Raw genomic sequence first — 16,309 nt, 5'->3', positions numbered from 1 at the left:
TCGTGCCTCTCACGATCAAGGCCCCCTGTATCTGAGGAAGAGATTCACCAGCTATGTCCCTGTACGCACCCTCAGATCCTCCACTCTGTTCAAATTGTATCTTCCCCGTTTTAAACGAGCAAGACTCGGTGGCCAATCGATCTCCGTGATCGGGGCTCGGGCCTGGAATGCTCTCCCTCTCCATCTGCGCTCTATGCCTACAGTGGCTGAATTCAAAAAACATCTGAAAACACATTTGTTTAAGAGTGTAAGCTAAGATGCCTTCTTTTTGTCTTACTGTCTGCCTCTCCTGTACCCGCGCCAGGATACTCTCAAGTAACGGAGCGCGCTATAAAATGGTTTATACATATACATACATATACATAAAACATGTTGGAATTGGATATACTCCTAATTGGCATTTTTAACGTACCTTTAAATCCCTAGTATATGGTACGAAGTGTACCCAGGGCCTGTAAGTTAAATGTCACAGGTTGACTGCAGAACCCATTGTGCCACCCTTTACAGTGACTCTGCAAACCCAATTGTAGGCCTACCACTTTATCCTATCTATAAAGTTTTAAAACTACAAATAAGATCTGTCAAAATAACCCCTTTTGACAGACCTAACCCCTCCTTTTAAAAATGAATAAGTCACCACCAAGTGGGCGCTAATGCCCATAAGGCAGGTTGCATTGTATTTAAAATTAGGACATGTAAAAGTTTAATGTTAAACATGTCCGTACAGCGATAAGGCCCCAAAACCTATTTTCACTGTAGCAGGGTTAGCCGTTTCATAGGAAAGCATTGGAATACAATATTAAATGTAATAATGTTATCCCTGTTAAGGAAACTGCTAGAAAGTTGAGTCTTAGGCTTTTAAAAATGTACATTACTAGCCTAATTCACCAGTAAATTCAGATATGAAATAAATATTTTGGAAAACTTACTTTTAAAAATGTACCTTTTCCTTGGCTAAAGTCTCTTGAAGCCTATTTGCAAGATCTTCCATCTTTCACACAGGAGCTGAATAGCCCCTTTGATGAGGTGCGAACTTGCTTCCAGAGCAGAGACAAAGTCCTTGGGTATGGGGAGGTGTTATGTTCCTTTAGCAGAATGACCATCTAGGCTGTGGCCAGAAAATTAATCAGCTTCAAAGCAGGCAGATGTAGCTAACACCTGTGCCTGTCTTTTTCTATGTCCCTCTAGTCAGCTAGGTACCAATTCTACTGGGAGATGACCTGCCCCCAGAATCGGTTTTGAGTGATTCCAGAGGGGCTATTCATTTCTTTGGCCACATTTCTAGGGTGGGCACAGGTATTCTACACAGAGCAGAAAATGCTCTGCCATGTTGGGTTTAGGTAGAGGGGGACACTGTGTGGTTGCCTGCTGTAGGGCACACAGGAACTGCTGTCGGTAGAGTTACCCCTGGAAACGGTTTCCCTATTGGTTTGGGGGGGGGGGGGGGGGCAGATGTCACCCCACCCACAAACTTGTGGCAGGCATAAATTTATTTGGCACCCTGGGCACATTCTTTGGAACACTATTGGGCCTGTAAAAAATAGAAGAAGGACTGAACCTGCTGTTGAGACCTGTGAGGAGACCTGGAAGAATGGACCTGTTCTAACATGTACTCAGGACAAAGACATGGATTCCAAGGGTCAGTTGACTGACATCCTGTTAAGCTACAGGAACACAGCAAGCTGTAAAAAGCTCTTTTCTTGAAAAGCCCAGCTGAATAGTTCCAACTTGACCTGGCCTGGACTATGCTGATGGCTTTGGCTTGAATTTCTTCTGCTTGGAGCTTTCCCATCAAAAGTCAACGGCTTCACCAGAACTTCATCTTTTGGCTATCAAGCCTCTTGAATCACTTCTCGCCCACAACCAGCTGCCTTGCCTCGTTGAGGATTTTTGACTTCTATTTCAGAGTCCATATGAGAGGTAAAATCTCTGACCAGGTCAAACATGGTCTCTGTATCCGACCCGCACTTCACACACAAAGTTGGCCTTAAATCATGCCAAGGTACTTGTTCAGCACAACCAAATGACCATTGTTGGAGCGAAAGACCTTGGCTGGCATTTTTATTTAAAACCTTAAAAATTCATATACTTTGCTCCCCTTATTGGACTTGTAATTGTGATGCAATTTTGTTAATTAAATTATTCTCTGTTTTTATGAATTGGATCGGGCTTGTTATTGTGTTGTATTTTTAACTTTTTGCTGTTTTGATACCTGTAAATGCTACATGTTTTCTTAAGTTAATCCTGCCTTCTCTGTGACATAGCTAAGAGGGGTCGAGCTCAGGTTTAAATTACTCAGACCTTTACTGGACCTAACGAGAATAGTGGTATTATTACTTATGTTGGGCTACCATCCACTCCAACTAATAATCCAATGGCACCATTTACCACCTCCTTATTCATGTCCCAGATTGTCAATCTTGTCTTTGTCCCTCCCATGAAGCATTGTCTTGCTACCATTATCTTTGATTGGCTGGCTACTGTGCTTCCACTGCTTGCTTTTCAAGAACTGTTTTCTTTTCAGTTAAGCACTCCATTAGAGTGCGTTTTTTCGTCTAGCCGTCTTCCTTCTTTACTTCTCTCCCCTGCACTCAGCGTTGCTCTCTGTCCATGTGTTTCTCCCCGCCCTCTCCATGTTGTGCTCACCCTCGTGTACTTCCTCCGCATTTTCTCACCCATGTGCTTCCCCTCCTTCTGTATGTTGCTCTCTTGACAATTACCCCTCCTCCCCACTCCCGCCGTCTGTGTTGCTTCCTCCCCTCGCCCTTTGCTTCTTATTCACACCCTACACCCCTTGTTGACTTCTCACCAGTATTTTTGTTCCCCGCTGCTTCATGTTGCACTCAAGCCCGTTGTTTCTCCCTCCCCCCCGACCCGTTCCCTCTGTGCTGCTTCGTCCACCCCCGCCCTCTTCCCGTCAACCCACTTAAAAAAACTGAGAAAGCTTTCGCAATTTTTAATTCTCTTTAGTTGTAGGCCCAACTTGTGTTGGTAACGAAACAGGGGAAAAAACAGCATTATTTATGTGTGCGTATGCGTGATGTGCGAGCCTACAAATGGCTTGGGCAGTCCCTGCAAGGGGTTTTAAAAAACAATGTTTGTAGCCATGCTACAAAGCATCTACGCAGCATTGACATTACTAAGGTTTTAGAGTGCCTTCAAATCTCCCCTTCCCTCATCCACTTCCCCTCCAGGGAAGAATAATAACGCATCTGTCTTTTTTGGCAGGAATTTGAAAGAGAGAAGCATGCTCACCAGGTACTACAGACCCAGTACAATGCAATGAAGGAGTCCTTGCAGCAGAAGGAAGAGATGCTTACGGTAAGATGATTTCCCAGCCATCACCCACCTATCAGAGGTCCTTTGAAGGCAGCCCTGGGAGATTAATGGTGGTGACATGGAATCTTGGAAGTGGATGGGGAAAGCTCACCTCTTACAACTCTTGCTCTAATTCCGTGATTACTTTATCTTGTGGCACCTGCCCTCTTGAGTCTTTTCTCTGAATAATCCTCTGTTTTTCCCTTTCACGTTTCCTTTTCTTCCTTTCCACCCCCCTAGGAAATACGCCAGCTGCAGCAGAAGCAAGAGAACAGTATCAGGGAGATCTCTGACCTCCAGGAGACAATAGAATGGAAAGACAAAAAAATAGGGGTAGGCTCTACTCATGGTTCAGATAATGTGCAGCTGGCATGTTTGCTTTCTGTTGTGTAACATATTTTGTATGAACTGGTGACCACAATAGCAGAAAAAAACGTTGCCTACAATGCTTAAGCTTGAATCACAAGTTCCGTGGTGTATCTCTAGTGGTGTCTTCAGCAGGTCTCCTGTCTAAAGACACTGTTTTGTGGCTGAGAACCTTAGATGCAGGTTACTCACAGGTCAACACTACCACGTTCTGGTAGATTGGCATTCCGTTGTAGTTGATGGGTAGCCACTTATGCCCAAATCAGGTCCACTTCATTACTACTTTAGATGTAGCTTCTCATGGCTGATAAGATACCACTATACAGCACTTAAACTAGTCAATGTGTAGTGCCCTAAAACAGTCTTCTGTCCCTGGCTTCATAGTGGCCCACCTTAAGACACCCACGTATTTGATAAGTAATTGTGCTAAATATAGAGGTCAAAATGTATTGTCTGAAAAGTCCCACATATAGTGTCTACGTGAGGTTCAAAAAGTCTAGGTGATAAGTACTAAGTGACCTCTCTACACGAGCTGCATTGTACTTGCCAAGTACTCAAATTGTGGATGATCAATTTTATATCTGGTAACGAATCCCACTAGTAAATTTAAGTTATAACTGGCAGGAATTTTCACTAAGAGGCATCTTACCAGTTCTGTCACTAGCTTACATATATTATGGCAACTGTTAGTTTGGATACCTAGAAACTCGAACCCTAGGAACAGAATTACAAATACTAATCCAATGATATGAGCATACCCCTCTCTGATCCTCTGATGGAAGATCACAACTGTGAGAGGTGACTTAAGGCAAAAGTGCCTAACAAAGCTGAACCTACCCCTCGCCACTTTGGCATTATTCACCCAGACCAAGCAAGACTTATTAAGGGAAGATAGATGAATGACAACATTTGGAGGGTAGTCCACATGGATGAAAAGGTAAAGGAAAAAAAACATATTGGCTATCTTAGACTCTTTAGACATGGAGAAAGCTTTCAAATGTTTGGGCCGGAACTTCATGCAGATTGCCTTGTAGGGGTGTGCCCTTTTATTTGCTCTAATTAAGCATCAACCTTTTCATTTTAGATGCTCAGAGGCTGTACTGGGAATAACCCTTTTCACTGATATCCTTCTCACATTGGGAAAGTTATCTCTTTCCCTCAAAGAATTACATAAAAAATGAACTAAGTCTGAATGAATTACTGATTTGTACAAAATTAATAAAAACAATATCAGAAATTTTGAATTTAACTCTACCCTCAGAAGAAGTAAATACCATACGAAATAAATGAGGGGTTAAAATCACACCACACTTACAGGATCTATGTAAAGCGAATTATCCCTCCTTCCTTTCTGAAATATGCCAAGACTTGAACAAATGGGTCCTTGTATTACAGACTTGAATGGTGCGAATCAATGTCATTAAAATGAATGTGCCTCCTTGAGACATCTACCTCTTCCTGGTGCTCCCAGTCCAAATGGAGGATGGCTTCTTTGTAGCTCTATGAGAAGCAATTATTAAATGTATGTGGAGCAGCGCCAGAGCAACTATCAAATTATGACATAGGAGTAAACACCAGGGGGTCGCCTTACCAGGTTATAATATTATAAGATGATATCATTTAGGGTGACAAAGAATGGTCAAAGGAGGAAATGGATAGCTGATGGACACACACACAGAAGGCAGTAATGACGATGTTAATATGCGGTTTAATATGGCTGTGAAGAATACACAGACTTCGAAATTCATATTTGAGCACTCCCACTAGAACAACATTAAATGCCTGGGCACCCTAATAAGGAGCAGACACCTTAACGTCACAAAATACCCGATCCACTTTAACACAGACTTTTCCCAGCACTACAACAAGGCCCCTTTGATAAATGGCTGGAGGGTGGTGCCAACGTATATCAGACATGTTCCATCGGACCATCTACTCATTTATGCAATTGAAACTAGATTTTCAGTTGGAAGCAATTGAGTGGCTACACTATGCTTAGCTGAGGCATTAGCGAAAGTATACGAAATTCAGACTGGCTGCTACAAGAGAAAAAAAACGCCCTTTTAGAAGGCTTCTTGCCAGCTTAACATACCAGAAAGGACTTCTCTCTAAAATGTGTGTTAAAACTAATCCTAAGTATGTGGCACAAGGCACTACACAGAGAAATCACGCACACAAAATGGGAAACACTATGGGCGTCATTAATAAAAGCACATTCTCCATGAAAACAAAAATTATCCACTAGAAGTTGCTATATGGATGCCTACATCATCCTACGAAAAGTGCTTCAAATTATCCCAACTGCAAGCTCTGTTTTGGCAGCAGTGTGGGCACAGAGGCTCAGTGATTCATAGTTGGTGGGAATGCTCACGTATAGAGCAATTCTGTAAAGCAACAGCTTAAAGAGGTTTTGGTATTTACGCTATTGAATACACCTGATATATTCCTGCTGGGCCTTCACAGCTAGACCTTAGAGATAAAGCTAAATATGACAGGATTATACCGTGGAGCTCTCTAGAGGCAGCTACATAGGCAATAGCCATATGGTGAAAAAAGAAGGTTGGGGTTGTAAACCCTGTTATTTTCTTGGTTTTATTTTCTAATTATTTTGCAAAATGCTTGTATTAACATTGTGTTATACCGGAATAGTGATGCACTGTGTAGCTTGTACACCTGCCAAGATAATGTGAACATGAATAAACTTTCATCCACAATAGTCTGGAGCACTCACATGTATGTAAATCACATCAATACAAATTGAATATTTTGTTAAACATTTATTACAAAATGTATAACATATGAATCAATGTCAGAAAGTATATAATTGTACAAAAAGTAGTTTAGTCATCCAATATAAGTTGTTTTGGATACAATATATTGTGAAGTTCACAAAGATGTAAAGTGATCAGACAGTCGGAGATAGAAAAATACGATATATGTATTTGCATAAACCGTTTGACCAGTCAACACAGCCAACACGTGTTTTATCTTGCTAGACGTCTTCAGGGCTTATGATACACCATATAGGTATCCCATATAAAGATCACAAATACAAGATTCAATATAAACAATGATATTATTATAACTGTACGTCAAGAATCTCAGTAATTGATAATGTCACCCAGATAGGTTAGAATTGTTGTCCTGGTGACTTTCAAGATAAGAGACCGAACTTCATTTGTGTTAAATCCTTTAGTAAATCACAATATCGTCCTTGTCAGAATCCACACCCGGAATGCCACCATATATAAAGCCTTGTGATGAAAACAATTTTAACCTATCTGGTTTCCATATTTGTGAACTTCATAATGTATTGTATCAATCGGACTGACTATACAACTTGTATTGTATAACTAAACCACTTTTGGCACACTTTTACTTTCTGGAATTGATTCATATGTTATATGTTTTGTAATAAATGGTAACAAAAAATTCAATTTGTATTGGTGTGATCTACATGCATTTGAGTGCTCCAGACTATTGTGGAATATTTGGTTGGATATTATTTTTGACAATTCTCATATGAACTCTTTTATGCAGCAGAAGTATTGTCTGTTGAAGCCCCTTTTTAGGTCTTGCCTACCCAGCACACATGCACTGAATAGGAGAGGACCTCATGTCATCGCTGAGCTTTTCTCCCCAAAAACGTGCACGCATTGCATTGCTTTCTATTGCAACGCGGCACGTTTGGCGATCTCCTCGCGGGAGCGAGCGCTGGCATATGGCAGCAATTATCAAGGCGCCAGCTGCTCCCTCCAGTGAGTGAATCGCAGGCCCCCTCCTTTCTCCCCTCCCCCTGTCTCTGATGTAATTCACCCCATCTGTCACCCCTCCACCTTAGCTGGCCCCGCCCCTCTCCCACACCTTAAATAACGCGCTCTTGGTCCATGAGAGGGACTCTCGCAACCACCCGAACATACTGCAGCTCACGGCAGAGGCTGCACAAGGTGAGACGAAAAAACATCTTAAAGCGGCATCTCTATAAGAGGGTTCTATAAGAGAGTTCAGTGTAGATTTTCAGGGTAACATGATATCTAATTGTGCAAGTAATTGAAGGTTTCATTGTAACTTGTGGTAATTGGTGAAGCTGTTATAGCGTTACCTACGCACAGCGTTGGGTTGGGAAGGCGGGCGATGGGGCGGTGCCTAAGGTTCACCTGTAGTCCTTGTCTTTTTAGGACATCGGTCAACCGGACACAGAGCCTTACTGCCTTGCGTGGCCCCCGCCAGGCCACTGTAACATGCTGGTAGTGTCGGCCTTTTCTAAGATAGCGCGCTGGGCGGAAAGAAATGTGGCGCCCTTGCTAATGGTAGTGAGTTAAACCAGGCACTAGGGGGCCCTGTTTGTGTTCACGGGTCAGAACCTGGCTGAGCAGGGACCAGGCCCTCAGTGCAAACATCCCAGGACCCCCACCTCCCCCCAGCTCTCCTAAATCACCAAGAGCTGAACCCAGCACACAGATGATGGATTTGTGGACATTGGTCAGAGGGTGAAGGGAGGGCAAGGAAAGGCTAAAGGCTTGTAAAAAGTATCGGCTGCTGTATGATAATGAAGGGCTAAAACCACTTTAAAACAGCAAATCAGACTGAAACGGACAGGCAGGGACGCGGCAGGAGCAAGATCTGAAGGGCACTGCTGTGGGCATACCTTCATGCCCACAGCTCCCAGCGCCCCTCAGCAAATTGGCCCATGGCGGGCCCAGTTTGCCCATGCTGAAGGCCGGCCCAGATAATTATCCCTCTATTGTCTGCTGCTCTGTTGTCGGGTCCACGCCTCTGCTTCACCCCTTCCTTTGGAGGACAGGTTGCTCCCGTCAATGAGAGAGCATATAGTGAATAAATAGATGCGTTGATGGGGCAAGGCCTACCCTGAAAGGCATTTAGGAGAATGCGGCCGAGGTGTAGGGTCTTGCCTGATTCTGCTTGTAGGAATGTTTGCACCAAATTCAATTAAATGTATTTATTTGTTCGGAGTTTTGCAAACTTACAATTTCAGGGCACGAACAGTGAAACAAGATTATGTAGAAGGTATCCCTTTATCTAGAAAGTCCCAATGTGTTATTTGAAAGCCCAAGATTGGAGGATGAGTTGTGGTGTCTTTTTTTCCTTTACACTTTCCCCTCCCAAGCATCTCTGACTAAGGCTGTAAATAAAAAGGCTGACCCATTTCAAAGCTCTGCATCTGTGGAGACGTTTAAAGTGTTATGGAGAGGGTCAGTGTTATTGTGCAGCAAATCAACTTATTTCTGTATTGTTGAAGGAACCAACAAACCAGCTATTTGTCTCTACTACTTAATTGTATCGAAAATGTGTGCAATCCTTTCACCGGGTAGTTTCTCCTTACCTAAAGGCATTCCCAGTAATTTGCTCTGATCATCGGCCAAAATCAACAAAACACATTTACCACGCCTTTCTTTTTATAGGCTGGTGTCTTGCAATAGGCAGAACGGTATCATTTCCTGGTGGCTTAATAAGCTTTACTCACTCAGTCTGTCAGGAGCATCATGGCTCATTGCCCTCTTCACCCGTTTCCACAGCGAGCCCTGGGGCCATGCCAGTTTACTTGCAGTATTCACAGAAAGGGGCGAGAAAGACCTGGATTCAAAACACCTCTTGGCCTCATCCGTTCCATCCTACAATGTGTTTGGCTTGAGGATATCAGCTTGTTCTACTTGGATTGACCACGTGTGCGGGGTGTTTGCTCCACTTCTGTATTCTGTATTAGTCGAGGAAAAACCAAAGGTGATGATGGACGGAGCGTTAACAATACAAACACTCACCCCCAGTCAACTGATGTGGGTTTAATCCATCACCGTTCTTTAGCTCACTCCGCCACCCCAGTTCAGACATGGCCATATGCAAATCAGTCTGACCCTGTGCCTCATGGGAAGTCCAGCCCGAACTGCCAAGCCATGTCTTCCCTGGACCGGAATCAAGCTTCCCAGGACCGGTTTCTGGCATTACAGCCGTCTTCAGCCGGGCTTGCTTGACTCCAGTGGCAAAATGAGCAAGGGACTCATGTCTGAGCATACCCTGCCAACTTAGGGCGAACAAAGAAAAACCAAAGGTGATGATGGACGGAGCGTTGACAATACAAACACTCACCCCCAGTCAACTGATCTGGGTTTAATCCATCACCGTTCTTTAGCTCACTCCGCCACCCCAGTTCAGACATGGCCATATGCAAATCAGTCTGACCCTGTGCCTCATGGGAACAGTCCAGCCCAAACTGCCAAGCCATGTCTTCCCTGGACCCGAATCAAGCTTCCCAGGATCGGTTTCTGGCATTACAGCCGTCTTCAGCCGGGCTTGCTTGAATCCAGTGGCAAAGTGAGCAAGGGACTCACGTCTGAGCATACCCTGCCAACTTAGGGCGAACAAAGAAAAACCAAAGGTGATGGATTAAACCCAGATCAGTTGACTGGGGGTGAGTGCTTGTATTGTCAACGCTCCGTCCATCATTTCCTTTGGTTTTGCTTTGTTCGCCATAAGTTGGCAGGGTATGCTCAGACGTGATCATCCCATTGCATCGCCTTTTGTTATGCTCTGCAGGGAAAAACCTCTCACTTAATTTTCAGGCACAGAGCCACGGCATGTTCCTGTCAGGGAAATTAACCCCGGGGGACATGGCCCTCTCTGTACTCATTCAACAAGCAATTCATGCAGGACCTATGACAAATGTTGCCAATAGGTGTTTATACACTTTCTTGCTTTAATCTTCTGGTCAAGCTATGCTGCTTTTCTGTCTCCCACTTTTTATTTTCTTGCTGTAAAGTCTATCCACAGATTGGGCCTAGGAGAGACCCAGACCTATGAATAAAAACTCAGTTATCTTTATGGTACCCCTGCTACTCGTACTCCATAGGGTATCTTCACTTCCAAAAATGGTGCTTCCTACTCCTCTGTAGTCTGCAAAATATGTAAATACATAAATAAGGTTATACGTTAGAAGGTAGATATAGGGTGCATAAATTAATGGGGAAGTCAGCATTTTCCCAGAACACTAGTACAAAACTGGCTTTGCCACGCTCTGTATTAATTTGCCATGCAATTTCAGGTCCCAACAACACAGGGCAGGGTGGCCATAGCTAAAACCAGGGGTCTCCAACCTTTTCTATTGCAGGAGCTACTTATGTTCAATGAAAATCATCCCAAACTAATGATATTTAGTGTTGTACAGTGACCACATCAGACAAGATTACATCAGAGGCCACCACATGCAAGATCATCTGCAGTCATCACCTCAATTCATCAGGCACGGTTGCCAGGTAATAATGTAAAAAGGCTTTGTTGATGTGGTATGCCTTCACGTGGATATTACATAGCAAGCATAGCTGCAATACTCCTGCCACTAAGGTGATAATATTAGTAATAAGTCGTCACCAACACCACATGATTTATCACCCAAATATCAGCTTTAAATATATTTTGGAAATTAAATTGCTTTACAGTTTGGGTATGCATATAATTAAGTAGGCTGGGCTGTACGTAGACGAGCTACTTATAGGTAGCTGGAGAGCTAGCAGTAGCTCACTAGCTACTTATTGGTGGAGCCTGGGTTAGACCAACCATAGAGACTGGATGTAAGAGGCCCAACAGAAAAGTACATTTATCTTCCTGGTAGTAAGGTCAGTTTCAGACCCAAGCGTATGCGTTTAAATTCAAATAGTGAGGCAAATGAAACAAGAACATTCAGAACTGTGAGGGGGAAACTCCAAGTGTCATTTCTGGAATAAAACTTAAAATAAGTTTTCACATTTCAGTACTACACACAATTAGCACTTGGAAGTCCTACGGCCAGCCACGGCAAAGACCTGATCATTCCATTACTGAAAAAATAATTTTAAAACCATTACGATTACAATAGACATTGAAAAACAACTCATTCTTGCTTTTGAAATAATAACCTCTTGGGTGGTTGGAAAAGAACAGTGTTAGAGATTTAAGAATACATGAGTGCAACAGGTATGATTAATTAACTAAGGCCTTCTAAACAGATCTGAAAAAACATGGCAATGGAGGAGAATGTGTACTAAGAAAAAGAAACGCATCTTATTCTTAAGTAATTTACATTAACTAAAAACAACAACCAATCAAGTCATGTTCCACATTACACTTCAAAGCATCCCTCAAATACTCACTGACCATAAGGACCACTGAAGCTTTTCTTGCGAGAATAACAGTGTGAATGCTTAAACAATAGGCGTTCCAAACCGTCTGTAAACCTCAGGCAATATTTGCACTTGATGAGCCGATCACCTTCCGAACCCTAGAGATGTAGGTTCTTTTTGGTCATCAACCCACTCTTCATCTATAAATCCAATCGGTTTAAGAAAGGATTGGGATTATACATAAAATAGTTGGACTGTGGACCTTCTGAAAGAGGACTTTGTGATTACTTAACAAATTTAGCTGTGGGTTTCCTTGCGTGTAATCGGCTTCAATAGAATTTGAAAAGTCTGGTTCTGAATTTTTGGTAGAGAAAAATATGCAGCTGGAGACATTAAACTGTGCTGATCTTCAACTCTGTTAATGTATGTATTTAAATAATACTATCAGTTTGTTTGTAACCTCTTTAGCTCATTTGGGTTGTGAAGCCACTAGTTCACCGAAAAAGAGACCTTATGGAATTTCATAAATAATTTAACTGATTTACTCCCTATCAGGACACTAGGCACCCCAAAGCTTTCTTCCAGCATTTACCTTCCAGCATATTATATTTAAAGTTTGACTCTAGATAGGTAAGAGGACGCTCATATAAAACTGAGGTGAAGGGTGTCTTACAAATACTGTTCATTCATTCTTTAATAAGCGTACACTACGGAAACCAAGGACAGTCAGCCATTCTGTGCATTAAACTTTCCGGCGAGTCCCAAGGTACACAGTGGATTTGTGAGTTAAATGACAAGTCTTACATGTCAGATAGTTATTAAATATTATCTCTGCAGATTTGTAGCGAGAGGTATCCTCTAAACGTTTTTCTATTAATTTTGAGAAAAATGTTGGTGTTCTCTATCCAAAGTGCAAAACCGCAGTATTGCCTCTATTAATCTTTATTTTATTCTCCTTACTGTATTCGGACATCAGGGTGGTCAGTTTTTGTAACCGAACAGCTGTTTGTTCCATTTCACTAAAGCGTCCACGTACAACTAGACACTGATTTGAGCTTGAATGAGTACAAAAAAATTGATATTTCTAGCCTTGTTAAAGTGTGCTCCAAAGGGCAGGTCTAGAAATTACTTCTTGGTGCTCAGAGATACGGTTGACAGAAAAAGCGAGATACAATCACCCAGAAATTTAAGTTCAGAAGCCATTGATCAGTGTGGTGAGACTAAAAACAAAAATGTTGCTCCAATTTTTATTAAAAGCTTGATGAGCGTTCCAAGCTCCTTCCTTTGACAACTGGTTGTTCTGATTCTATCTTCTGACTGCCTCTCACTTTTCTGAATCTCTTAACACCTTTGTCACATGTATCACAGCGTGTTTCCTTTTCTTTTCTTTCCTGCTACCTCCTCCTGTCTCTGCACTTTCTCGCTTTCAATCCTTTGGATGCACACTCAGGCGTTAGAGAGGCAGAAAGATTTCTTTGATTCCATAAGGAGTGAACGTGATGAGCTGAGGGACGAAGTTGCTGTGCTGAAAGAAGAGCTGAAGGTATGATGTCTTGCGGGTAACCCTGGGAAAGGAGGGAGGTCCTACCCAACATCAAATCTCATCATGTCTTACAATTGCATTTCTGATGGGCGTTATGCCTGAAATTTAGTATCCAGGGTACAACACTGACTGGTTTGTTTTGGTGGTAAGTGTTGTTCTCGTGGTAGCAAAGTAATATTTTCATATTGGCGCGTCCATCATGATTTACAAACATTGAGTTACTGTTCTACAATTTTCACAATCCTCCTTTGAAATAAGTGTGTTCATTTGCAGCATTGATTCCCATCTAGATTAAGTAAGCTGGCCTTGATCTTCCTAATGTAACGAATTGCTTTTGCTGTCACTTTAGAGACATGGCATTGTCCTGAGCTCCGACTTGTCGCCCAATGGGGGAATTTTGGATGGTCCTTACCATGAAATGCTAGTCGATTCTTCCACGAAGGCTAACGGAGATGTTACTCAAGTCCCGAAGACTACAGGGGATGGGCCGCTAGGTAAGGACCTACAAGTCACCACAACCCTGTCTGGCTATGCAATACCTTATTCATCTTGCACAATGCTCTTTGAATGTCTAAAATCTTCAGTATTCTCGCTGTTTACCTGCATGCTGCATGCTTTATTTTCAATCGCATCCTGTCCATTTCTCTGCTTTAAGGCTTCTTCTCTTTGAATAGGCGCACATGGGTATTTTCTGTATCAGTAGATTAGTAGCCTTCTTGGAACAAAATCCTGATATGTACCAGGAAGGATATCCGAGTGCATTGCGCGATACAGTAAAAGTGCTGGTGAGTCATTGATCTGATTCTTCGTGAATGGAGGCTTGTTTGGGATGAAGTGGGAAAGAAAATGCATGATTAAGTCTAGTTAAAGGCTCATTGCTGATTCACATAGCACAAGAATAAAACTGCAGCTTGAGAACCACCCATGAAAAGGGAGCTAAGAGTCTGTGCTTCTTTTTAAACATCCTTCTCATAGCAATTCCAAAGGCTACCACGAAAAGTAAAATGTGCCCCTTTTTAATTCGTATTTACCGAAGTGTAAATACTTAACTTTTAGGCAAATGAAAGCTGCCAACATTTCTACCCAAATCACTTTAGAAGTAGAGAATCTCCAGGGCAGTGTTTGTTAAAGCTAGTTGCTTACTGACTCCTACATCCTTCAGTATTCCCACTCCAAGCCTGTCTTAAATGTAAATTCCAACACAAGCTCCTGTGGCATTTCTCACATGATTTTCTTTGTAGAACTAAATGTCTCCAGAAAATAGCAGAACATCAACACTGAAGTAGCAGATGGCATTGACTTCCGAAGTTGTAAGACACCGCACAACAAAAACCTCTGCGCATTGCTGTTGAAAATATATAAAATATATCAATATAAAGAGAGTGGAGTTGTGGAGGTGGTTCGCAATGAAGTTAACTTACCACCAACCATGATTGATTATTGGTTGGAATATTAAGATATCACGTCTGATGACTACGGAACCTGGGCGATTTAGGATCACAGTAGCTAATAGCTTCCACTTCTCTCCATAATTGGCTGTAAGCCGTACCTTTCCTATCATTCGCCTGCATTAGCTATATTTACAACACGAGGAGCTCCTAATGCCACAAAGGACTGTTGCCTACAGTACCCTAAATAACTTTTAACTGGCACTAAAGCATACAATTAGGGAAGAGCCAGCTCACTGTCCGCGCTCTGTCGGTAATACACAGTGTCTTATAGTATGTGTACAATTCATGCTGAACCACACAGAAACACCATAAAATGCAGAAATAAAATAATTTCCCCTCACCATATTAGTAACCTGCTTCTATTTACAGTCCATGATTGATAGTACTTTTAATACAGCTTTAAAGCATTCTAAAGGTGCCTTCAGCACAGCTTCTTTACAGAGTAGAACATTCTGCATGTGAACGTGCACCAGTTGTATCCTTGTATGTGATGCTGGATGACACTAGAGATCATAGAGGTGCTGGCATGCTGGAAAATAATAGCATTATGTCCTGCCACACTGATGTATCTGAAACACCTTCAGGTTGGGGCAGCTCAGAACAGATACAGGTGTCTCAGGTGTATGGCTAGCTCAGCCACAGTCCACTGGACAGTTCACAAGCATGAATCTTGTATGCAAGTTAGCAGCTTGAGCTATATTTGATGATGGGTCAGTGGCATCAACAGCCCTTTACAAACTTGAGTCAATAGAACCAACTACTATCCTTAATGACTTTAATATCTGGGTTACAAATTACTTGAATCAGACTGCACATTTTTAACTTTACACTTACATAGGCTGCCTCATAATAGTTAACTACTGAAATAAAACAGGTACACAGATGTCATGACACTGGAACTATTGCCTTTTAGCTACAGAGATCTACATTTCACCGTAAAAATCTAAACCTGTTCAGCCTATCAAGGTTCTCTTGTTTTCAATTCTCAGCTTCTAGTTAGGATCTTTGAGGCATTTTCTAAACCTCACCCGTAAGATCTTCAGTCCTTTGAGCCATGCACATAATGGTCTTGCAGGTTCTCAAAAAGTCAAATTTTGCAACGTGATTGAATTCTTCGCCTGTATGCTCAGCTGGGTATGGAGTTGGTATTAAGTATCCTTTGCTTCGATTCAGACTTTTCTAAAACTACAAATAATAGTAGTATTCTTGGGACTGGTTGATGTACCGAACACCCTAAAGAGAGACACCTTCCAGAAATTAAAAAAAAGCTATTGGAGGCTATCATTCTGGTGGCAAAACAGCTTTTAATACTGAGCAAGCATTGTTTTGTCGGGTCAAGTATGCTAAGTCTAGCTTGGTCTCACTTTTTGATGACCTGGACAGGAAGGCAGATTGAGGTAGTTCCTCGGCCCTTCTGTTTTTATATCTGTCTGCTTCTGCTATTTATTCCTAGGCAGTTTTCATGAAGCTTGAGTGTCCAGTTTCTAACTTCTTCCATTTCATTTGGTCAGCCTATTTTT

At 42.2% G+C, this 16,309-nt stretch overlaps 1 protein-coding gene across 22 annotated transcripts in view; it reads left to right on the top strand.

Annotated features, from left to right (window-relative positions):
* The window catches only part of LRRFIP1 (LRR binding FLII interacting protein 1), a 542,422-nt gene that overhangs the window by 414,957 nt on the left and 111,156 nt on the right, over positions 1-16,309 (top strand). For 15 of the 22 annotated variants that reach the window (XM_078681354.1, XM_078681350.1, XM_078681348.1 and 12 more), the window contains 4 exons: positions 3,229-3,321; positions 3,559-3,651; positions 13,246-13,338; positions 13,688-13,832. In XM_078681354.1, coding sequence (XP_078537480.1) covers positions 3,229-3,321; positions 3,559-3,651; positions 13,246-13,338; positions 13,688-13,832 — 424 coding nt within the window. The remainder of the gene's footprint in view (positions 1-3,228; positions 3,322-3,558; positions 3,652-13,245; positions 13,339-13,687; positions 13,833-16,309) is intronic. The other 7 variants (XM_078681352.1, XM_078681342.1, XM_078681339.1 and 4 more) reach the window with 2 other exon arrangements.

This window comes from Lissotriton helveticus, chromosome 3_1, assembly GCF_964261635.1.
Source record: "Lissotriton helveticus chromosome 3_1, aLisHel1.1, whole genome shotgun sequence".
Taxonomy (NCBI): Eukaryota; Metazoa; Chordata; class Amphibia; order Caudata; family Salamandridae; genus Lissotriton; species Lissotriton helveticus.
This window is presented reverse-complemented; position numbering and strand designations above follow the sequence as displayed.